Here is a 10380-nt window from a genome sequence, read left to right on the forward strand (position 1 = left end):
TGATTTCCTCGCTCCATCAGCATCATGTTCGGCATAAGCGACGTCGGTGAAACCCAGTACCCCACCGGCGGCAAGGGCCTTCTATTCGTATCTGCCAATAGTATACTGGAAACTGAATTTACCTCTAACCAGCCATGTGCCCAGCGAACTTTGGATAATATGTCAACAACCAATTGGCAGAAGAGTTCCATCTGTCACATGCAACTTAACATGAGTCGTCCAGCACCAAAATGATTCTGGAAGCTCGCTTCCCATGATAATTCAAATAACGAAACGGTCACCATGCTTAACTGTTCTCATCTAAAGATCGACTACACATACCGCAAAAAGGCTAGGGAGACAATACAAACGTTACAACATTTCAAGGCCTAACTCCTGTACATGTTCATGAGCTAGTTATGACTACCCTGATCCTGCATGAGTGACATCAATCTTAGCTGCGAGTGCATGCCGAAAGAAGCACTAGAAAAGTCAGTCAGAGCACGGAACAGCTCTGGCAGGTGTGCTTTCAGGATGGAAAGAGATTTCTCCCTGACTTGCTTGGACAACTTATTATGGACTTCAACCTCATCATCCAGCTTGTTTTTCAGGCTCTCTACAGCGAATCTCTTCTCCGAAATTGCATCCTTTTGGCTCGTCCCCTCGCCGCTCTCTGGATCATCAAAAGTTCTACGCTGTCCGTGCTTGTGATACCAGTCCTCGAATGCCCGAGCTTTCCGTGAGTATTCCTTGCGAAGTTGGTTACAGTTCTCCTTCTGTTTCAACTCCTCGTCTTGGACACTTAATATGGTGTCCAGGACTGCCCGAAAGCTAATGATGGCATGTCTGGCAAGATCATCGGGTAGCTTGGCTAGATGCTCATTCCATGATTGGAGAAGAGCTTTAACAGGAGGTTGCTGCATCCTTGGTGGCGATGCTACTTTCTCCTTTAAGCTGCTCTCTATAGGTATAAGGTTCAATTTTAACCAGCTGTAGAGAGCATTTATGTACTCTTTCTGATGGCTCATGAGATCACTAAAATTTAAGTTCCACTTCTCTACAATATCACGCAGCTGGCGCGTGTGGCTGTGGTGATGTGCACTTGTTTCGATATTGGAATCAGAAATGTCAGCTGACTTGAGATCTAACACAGTTTTCAGCTGGTTTGCATGATGCATGTGCATGTCTTCCCACATTTTTGCCATCCTGAAAAGACGAGTACCAAATAAAGATTTTAGAGTTTTGTATTGTGTGTAACCAGATCTCGTTATTCAGCTTATTACAAGAAAATAAACTTAAAAAAATCAAGTCTGTGATGACAAATATTATAACCATACTAAACAGGAAAGTACTGCTGATGCCCCTGCTATAGATCAACTATACTCACTGACTGTAGTACTAGGGAAAGGTTATAGAAGAGAACAGCCTTTAGGTGCACTTTTCAACATGCATGAAGCAGTATTAGCAGAATTGATAAGGTGGGCAAGTTGGTAGATCAATCCATTATGGTTCTAAATGCACATCTGGAAAGACAGTAGCATCCTGATGAGCAACAAACAAGCAACATTCATCTAATTTTACCTGTCAGCAAGATCCAAAAGTTTTTGATAAAGTTGATTATCACGGAGATGCTGGATCTCTGACACAGTTGAATCCATTGATTGCATATCAACTATGTATCTTGTATGCAAATGGGTTACAGCAGCTTTAGTTTTCTCCAGAACATCAATAGTAGCATTGTTTTTCTTTTGTCTATTTAACAAAGCAACCTTCCGCTGATACTCAAGCTTCATAATCTCACCAGCCTGTGCAATTGAGACATATACGGTGTATCAGAGGGTGGCAGGTAAGAAATGGGAGCAAAATTCAACATGAACAATGTGAATTGATTCAGTACTTGATTGATCTTTAGCTGATTTGCAGTTCAAGCCTGTTTTCATTCAGAAAGGTTTCTCGCACCAACGGCCAGGTTATTGCCAAATTTGATGTGTTTTTATTGCCACATTTGTTGTGTTTTTTGTTTGCGAATCACATTTGTTCTGTTCCCATTTCTGAAAAAGTGAAAAACTAGGATTTTCAACAACTTCACCTGGTCCATGTCATTATCAGAACAATTGCTACGGAAGCTAAACTGACGACATTATGGTTCAAACAATTGGCTTCTGCTAACAAAATAATCACATTACAGCAAGTGTAAATTGCATGTAACACAAGATAAACATGTAAAAATAATTTCGATGCCCCATCAGTGTATAATTAGTTACTGCTAACATGATTGGTGCTCCTAGAAAAGCAAATGAAGACTATAAAAAAATCAGCACACTGCCAAGACACCAACATCTCTGGTATGTCCGTTTCCTGCACAAAATTCAGAATGTCTCTCTTCAAAAAAAAAACTACCATCTAGTACGTTGGTTGATGTGGAATAATGGGTGTTATTTGATGTAGAAGGTGGCAGTTATTTTGTCTCTTCAGGAAGATAAAGAGGATCATCTCAGCTTCCAAAGGTGTTTTCTTTCGGTACGAATTCAGAATCATCATAAACTAATTAGAATCTCAGAATTAATAAGTTCAAACCAGTAATAAGCAAAAGACAGTCATGATGGACTACAGGAATGAAATGCACCTTCACTTCATCATACAGCTTTTTCTCCCAGGCTAAAATTTTATCTACGACAGTTGCCAGAGTCTCCGATGGATCATTTTCAAAATCATCCTTCCCATCATCACCATTTTGCAAGCCGCTGAACGATCTATTCCATGTTATTATTTGCATAACTCTAGCAGAATGATCAATATGCCCTGTCAAATATAATAACCACAATTAAAAATAAATTCAAGAAATAGCTATTAAAATCGTTTTAATAATTGCAGACAAGATATTGCAGAAAACTTTGTCACATTAGAATGACATCCAATGGACAAAGTAACTTAACAGCTCATGACATACCAAGAATGGACAGGGCTAACAGTGCTATTGTTAACCAAACCAAATTATGTGCATTCCACTGAAATAATTTAAGCACTCCTATTCAGTAGCACACTTCAAAGAAATTAATCAGCATATACAGGAATGTATGCATGAGACTGAACATGAGAACAGACATAGTTTGAAATTCGCATACATTGCCACCTAGTTTAGTGTATTGATCTATTCTAGCAACAGAGAACATCAAAATGCTTTTTCCTTATTGTCTCTTCGCTTAGGTCAAATTTGCATTAAAAACACTGACACTCACATGGTCGGTGCTTGAATAAAACCACCTCTCTAACCAACAGATTAACTCATATTGATCTTTATTCTGATCCTAGCAATACCTCAGCATCCGCCTTAAAATTATTTTACACGGGTCCCCATGTCCCCCACATCCTCTTCACTTTACTATTCACCACCACTGTACGAGGCTGCAGGGTATAGCAGAAGAACCAAGCTAACCCTGCCTGTCAATCTCAAGTGAGTCCACTGCACAGTCAAATGGGACTCAATTTAGATGTTAGGACAGCATGTCTGGTCGTCGTGGTCAAGCATGGCAGCAAGGTCAAGGGCAACGACTACGGCGACAAGCATTGGCGGAGCCAACACCGGGTCGAGCCTGGGCAACCGACCCGGCTCAATTTTTGGGGGAAAAAAATCCCCATCGCTCTCGCTCGCTCCCGTACGAAGGAAACAGAGCCCGACGCCCGAGCCCCCGACCTAATCCCCAATTCCGTCGCCGCCCTCCCTCGCTCCCGTACGCGCCGCCACGCCTCGCTCGCTCCCGCCGCCCTCGCTCTCTCCCGCCGGCCTCGCTCGCTCCCGTACGCGCCGCTACGCCTCGCTCGCTCCCGCCGGCCTCGCTCGCTCCCGCCAGGCGCCGCAAGATGGTTACTTGCTTGCATCATTACAAGGTACAAATCTTTATTGAGGTGCTTGACAAAAACATAGTTGAGATGAATCACAGATTTTCTGAAACTTCTACACGCCTATTATTGTGCACTTCATGCCTTGATCCTAGAGACTCATTCAACAACTTTGACAATGATATGCTAGTTGAGCTTGCTACCATATACTCTGCTGATTTCTCTTCACATGATTGTTGTCTATTGGTTGATGAACTAAACATATATGTTGATGTCATGAAGAGAACTCCTGAATTCAGAGCTTGTGATAGTTTGAGTGATCTTGCTCTCAAGTTGGTTCAGAAAAGATATCATTTGACATTTCCATTGGTCTACCGCCTTATTACACTAGCTTTGACATTGCCTGTGGCAACAGCATCAGTAGATAGGGTTTTCTCGGCCACGAAGATTATAAAATCAGATCTTCGAAACAAGATAGGGGATGATTGGCTCAATAATATCTCCTCATAACGTAGCACTTTTGTATCTAGTTCTTGATTCTTAGTCAGTTTGTACTTCTACTCGGTGAAATATGACAAATGCATCTGTTTGGACCATTTTTTGTTGATTACATGTGATTTTTTGCCCCAAAAAAAAATTAGAGCTTATTTGTTCGACCCGGCTCAATTCAATTCCTGGCTCCGCCACTGGCGACAAGGGCTCGATGCAGGCTGGTCTGTTCAGCACAAAAGAAAAGGCAAGCCAAATGGCAGGAATCCTGTGTTGGAGGGGTTTTTTTTAGCTTAGCAACAAACGAGCATCCAACCAGTGGCTCCACAATCTCTAGCCCTCGTCACAATTTTCATGTTCGCGTACATATAGTTTTGGCGCTGGGACTGAAGGAACAGTACAGAACAATTAGATTAGGATCTCTAATATAGTTGCTTATGTTAGATGTAAAGGGAAAAAAAAAAAAAAAAAAGCTGTGTGCTCCTAATGTAACAGAACTATAGAAGGTGATGCTGGCAGGATATTAGCATTAACAGGAGCTAACTTTTGTGTTCAGTGAACGCACAAAAAATGTCTGTCTGCCGGTGTGAACATAATAGAGGGCAAGCATATGGTCCTATGCAGATTACTAAGGACATGTGCATCGCTAACACAATAACATGTACATTTGAAATGTCAAGTTCAAAGCACTAGTCCTCAATTCTGAATGTTTGCATGCTGAATTGCTAAAGTATTGTGTATCCCCAGCTAAAAATTCAAACAAATTTGACGTGCTAAGGCTAAGACAAAATGGTTCATACCACTCATGGTTCTTCAATGGTAATACATCTGATATATTCATCATTTAGAAATACATTACTGGATATGAAACAGAAAATAGACCAAGACAGGGCAAAGACCAGGCTTTGTTGAGCATTAGACAATGAAAAGTTGCAGTTTCCGGCATCACTCTCATTGCTTCTCTGCTGTTAATTTCTAGCAGGTAATCACTTGACTTTCTATCTGAGTTTTTGTTACTATCGGCGCATTTTTCCATACTCCGTATTATAGAAACTGAATCCTTACCAAAGCTGTGACACTAATACGAAGAACACTTCAAAGTTTAAATTGAACAGGTCATATCAAAGCCGCAGGTGGCTAAGAGTGTAATCCAATGGGTGCATTTGTTCAGAGAGAGATATCCGTACATGTACAGTCAAAATAAACAATGATGGCATCCAGACCAATAATTGTGGCGAGACCCTCTTTTATGCCAGTTCGAAAAGGACCAATTTTACCAACAGTAGCTAGCAGTAGCAGCTAGAAGAACAAGCCGGGCATCGGCATGTTACCGGCTGGGAGAATGGGATAGTGGGGTGTGGACATGGACAGCTCAATCTACTTGTGTAGCAGCAGTTGCTGTTTTGGACGTCTCTCTCTACCAAGGAATCCATCACATCGCCATCACCGCAAAAGATCAATCAAAAAATGTTTATGACAAAATCACAACAACAAGCACACTTAAGCCTAACACAGACATCCAAAATCGAGAATGGAGCTAGCACTGACCTTGACCCTTGGCGTTGTCGGCGAAGTTGGAGTGGTAGTGCATCCGGTTGGCCTCGAGCAGAGTGGAGACCTCCTTGGCGCTCTCGGACGCCCTGAGGAAGCTGTCGTCGATCTCCTTGAGCACCCGGAGGAGGTCCACCCGCGGCGCAGCCTCGGCGGGGGCGACCTTGCCGTTGCCGGGCTTCCCCCAGCCCGCGACGAGCGTGACCGGGGGGGCGGACTCGGTGTGCTGGTGGTGCGCCTCCTTGGTTTTGGCCTTGGCCTTGCCCTTGCCCTTCTTCTTCTTGGGGTGCTTGGGCGGGAGGGTCGGCGGCGGCGTGGCCATCTCCGGCGTGCGGGGTTCGTCGTCCTCGTCGTCGTTGTCGTAGGAGGAGGGTATGGGTGCCGGTGGTGGGGGTGGGGGTGGGGAGCGGGGTGGAGGGGGTGGGGAGGCGGGGATGTAGTGGTTGTCCTCGGGGTCTGGGACGATCTCGTCGTCCTCGGTGGCGAGGGAGGCTGCCATCCCCTCCTCCATGGAGAAGAAGTAGTCCCAGGTGTCGACGCTCCCAGACTTGGGGTCGAGTTGGGGCGGGGGTGGGGGTGGTGGCTGGGGGGTTATGGGGGTTTCGGGGGGAGGCGGGGATGACGCGGGCTGCGCCTGGTGGCGGTGCCGCAGCCGGCGGCGCCGGTTGTCGAGTTGGGCGTCGTCGTCGTCGGTGGCGTCGTCCTCGTCTTCTTCTTCTACCTCGTCCTCTTCCCGGATGGAGTCGGTGTGGAGCATGGCGGCGGGGCCCCGGGCCTCGGCCTTGGGCGGCATGGGCATGCTCATGGAGCGGTGGATCTTCCCGGGGGAGGGGGAGAACTCCGGCAGCGGCGGCGGCGGCGGCAGCATCGTGTCGATGGGCGGCGGCGGCGGCATTTCCTCGTCTATCGGCCCCGGCGCAGGGGCCGCGGCCGCGGTCGAGGCGGAGAGCCTGCCGCCGGGCTTGGGGTCCGCCGCGGCGAGCGCGGGAGGGGGCGGCGGGGGCACGCCCTCCCCGTGCGCGAACTCGGAGAGCGCGGCGCCGGTGTCGCGCAGGGAGGAGGCGTAGGCGGAGTGCGCGGCGGCGAAGGCGTTGCGCGCCGCCACGGCCGCCTTCATGTGCTGGCGGCGCTCCTTGCATCGCGCCACCGCCTCCTCGTTCTCGATCCGCGACTGCGCGCACCCCATCTCCGCGCTGCTCCTCCTGGTTCGTTCTCCTCACCGTCACCGCATTGCAGAGGAGAGCGAGGGAGTGTGGGCGTGGATCTAGGAATAGTTTGTTGTTTGTTGGTTCCCCTGCGCTGCGGCTGGCTGTTGTTGCTTGTGGGTGCTCGTCCCGAGGCGCGGCAGCAAGCGGGCGAGAGACCTCTGCTCTGCTCGCGCTGTCGATGGGGGTTTAACCCTAGGCCCAGCAACCCACCCATCGGCCCACTGACTTCCCTGCCCTACCATGGCTCCTGGCCTACACGCCAGTGAGCAGTTGGGTGCACGCAGAGCGGACGGGCAATGTGGTATGGTGTGGACCGTTGTCAGTGGTGGCCTGCCCTGCCCCGCGCGTGCTTGTCCTCTCTCCTCTCGGGCATGGGGCAATGGGGTGGCGCCGCTGCCTAGCCATAGCCGGTAAAAACGTAAATACATGGAAACTTCGGGGGCGATCCTTTTTCTTTCCGCAGTGTCCGCCGTGTTCACCTCTACTCTTTTCCCGACTTTGTTTGTGTTTTTCCTCTGCTTTTCGGGGAGCTGTCCCACGGTCGCCGAGGGACTCGATGCCTTGCTGAGCTCTCTCGGCGAAAAGCTCGTGACAGGGGCTGCCACGTGGGGGGCGCGTACCTTCCTGGCCCACACGTCGGCGTGCGGGCGTTTCGTCGTCACGCGTCACGTGCGACGCTTCGCTCGGGGCGTGTTGGGGTAGGGAGGGAGGTCCAACAACTCCAACGGCTCGCCGGGATGAATGGCGGGCGACTCAATGCGCTCCACGCGGTGGGTGGCCGCGGACCGGCGGACAGCGACGCGGTGGGTGGCCGCGGCCGCCGCATTTCCTTCCTCGACCTGCTCCGTCGCGCTCCGCAGATGAGATGAATGTCCAACGATCCGACGAAGCGTGCAGCAGTGAACGTAAGATTTCTCTCGGAAAAAAATCTATTTTTTAAACATTAGCTTCTAGATAGATGCTCGACTTCGTACCTTCAAATATCCCGGTCGGTCTGAAATAAATCCTGGAACTGCTTTCACGCACCAAGAAACAGATTATCCAATCCAACGAAATGCTCGATGAGCAACCAAAACAAACCCAAAAAAAATACCGGACAATCCAGGTTGGGAACAACGCTGATAGAAGCATCCTGCCCCTTCCAAGAGGGGAAGTTGGCAAAAGTTTGCTTCTCTGCTCCTCCAGCTTGTTGTGGATCGCATCGATGAGGTAACTCGGCCCGTACGGGATGAGGTTGCTGCTATCAAGCTCTGGGTAGGGCATGCTGTTAGAAGTTGGGAGGCGGCTTCTACCGGTGATGTTGGGTGTGACCTTGCTAGGGCTTCAGATGCTAAGGTCTTGGATTTCTTCGGCCCAAGCTCGCCTGTCAACACTGCATGTGGCTCCTCTGCTGGCTTCGACCACTTTCGCCTTCCTAGGGATAGACAAGCCACAGTCCGGACTGCATCTTATTGCCACTGCTCTAGGAAGGTTTTAGGCTATATCTAGTTTGTCAGCTCAATCACAAAATACAACCAGTTCTATAGTTCGAGATCAGGAGATTTCTGAACTCACATTACAACCAGAGAGGAAGGGAAAAAAGAGCTACACACCAGAGCTAGGCCGAAGCCTCTTCTAATTTGCAGCGCGTCTACGGTCATCGACGTCTTGCCTTATATTCCCGGTCGTCGCTTGCAAGCTCATCAGCGGGCCTAGGTGTGAGTTGGAAAACATGTACTCCTACTCTCTTTGCGTGTTCATTGTTCGCTCTCAGCCATTGCTTGTGGTTCTTGTTCGACAATAATGGCGCTAACTGTCGTGGATGTGACCACGGCAGATGCTACAGGGGGTAGCACTTCGTTGATGCGAGGGCAAGGGAACATCGCCATCTACGGGTCGAGGTGCAAGGGACGCAAGGTTTTACCCAGGTTCAGCCCCTCCGGAGAGTAAAAGGCCTACGTCCTGCTAGATCTTATTGCTCAGTGGAGAATTACAATGGGGGGGCTCAGTCGGCGTTGAGCCAAGAGCTTTACAGGGGAGATCCGATCTCAGATGATGTGTCGTCTAGGGTTTAGCCCGGGGGTTTATATATCCACCCCCGGCCTAGGGTTACAAGGGGATAACTCTGAATCGTATCAGTTACTATTAATCCGGGATACCACACCCTTCTACAAGTAATCTCCTTCTCCAGCCGAGCAGATCGTCTCCTTGGGTCTTCGGCCCAGTCGCCTTCGGGTCCAGTCGGTTAGGCGACTGGCGGTCCTTCCTGGGCCTTCGTCCTTGTGGCGAGTGGGACTGGCGACCCACCCCCTATGGGCACATCCCCATCAGTAGTCCCCGAGCGCGGTGGTGATGAAGCGTAGATCCGGCGCGGGTCGCGAAGAGGCACTGGGCGGATTAAGATGAATCGCCGCCGGGCTCCCCAAGTAAACGTCAACTGGCCGCCAGTCTTCAATCGCCTGAACTTGATGAGCCAGTCGGCGCATGACAGTCGGCGTGTACCAGTCGCCGTATGACAGTCGGCGTGTGCCAGTCGTCGCAAGCCAGTCGGCGTAGGTCCCGGGTACGGACACGTGGAGGAGCCAACGGCTAGATTTCACGTTGACCGAGGCGTGAGCCGTTTGCGCGAAGTTGACCGTTGGGCCTGATGTGACCGCTAACGGCTAGTTTTAACGCCCGTTCCGCCGATCCCGTCGCTGATCTTGACCGTTAACTGCGGGGCGATAATCTTGCGGCGGATCAACGGGTGGATTTGATGCCTATCTTGAGCGAGTGCGGCGATATAAAAGGTCGGACCCGGGGGTTAGGGCTCACCACTCTGCCACATTCTTCCCCCATTCCTATTCCATCTGCCTCCTGCCAAGAGCTCCCGAGCGCAACCATGGCGGTGAGAGCGTGGGGCAAATCCAAGGTCACGCGCGAGTCTCTCCTCCCGTACGTCGCCTCCGGGGTCATCCCCGAATTCAAGCAGGAGCGTTGGCGGGTCCCGCCGGCGAACGAGGTGGAGCCGCTCCCGAGGCCGGGCGAATTCGTGCTCTTCCTCAGCTTCTTGGATCGCGGATTCGCGCTCCCCTCCTCCGACTTCATCCGGCAACTGCTGGCCTTCTACGGCATGAAGATATGCGACCTGGGGCCGCATAGTGTGCAGCAGATTTCTCTGTTCGTGCCACTGTGCGAGTGCTACCTGGGTTGCCCGCCATACTTCCCGCTGTGGGTGTCGATCTTCCATGGGCGGGCGACCCGGGCCAGCAAGAGCAGCGAGGCGCTTATCCCGAATGGCGGGATTACCTTCCAGGTGAAGTCCGGGGAGAGCTTCATCGACATGGCGCTCCCC

General features: G+C 50.2%; 1 protein-coding gene across 1 annotated transcript; it reads right to left on the minus strand.

The window, feature by feature from the left end:
• Window positions 1-231: 231 nt before the first annotated feature.
• On the minus strand, window positions 232-7224 carry LOC127315340 (protein ROLLING AND ERECT LEAF 2). The gene is made up of 4 exons (XM_051345837.2): window positions 5857-7224; window positions 2606-2781; window positions 1561-1784; window positions 232-1185 (listed from the first exon to the last, which is right to left on the minus strand). Exons 1-4 carry the CDS (start codon window positions 7043-7045, stop codon window positions 393-395), a joined length of 2382 nt encoding a protein of 793 aa, XP_051201797.1. The 5' UTR covers window positions 7046-7224; the 3' UTR covers window positions 232-392.
• Window positions 7225-10380: the final 3156 nt, after the last annotated feature.

The sequence above is a fragment of the Lolium perenne genome, chromosome 1 (genome assembly GCF_019359855.2).
Source record: "Lolium perenne isolate Kyuss_39 chromosome 1, Kyuss_2.0, whole genome shotgun sequence".
NCBI lineage: Eukaryota > Viridiplantae > Streptophyta > Magnoliopsida > Poales > Poaceae > Lolium > Lolium perenne.

Coding starts and splice junctions, on each gene's coding strand:
- LOC127315340 (XM_051345837.2), bottom strand. CDS start 7,045: ATGGGGTGCGCGCAGTCGCGGATCGAGAACGAGGAGGCGGTGGCGCGA. Junction 2,782..5,856: donor CGACAACGCCAAGGGTCAAG/GTCAGTGCTAGC, acceptor TATATTTGACAG/GGCATATTGATCATTCTGCT. Junction 1,186..1,560: donor CTTTTGGATCTTGCTGACAG/GTAAAATTAGAT, acceptor TCGTCTTTTCAG/GATGGCAAAAATGTGGGAAG.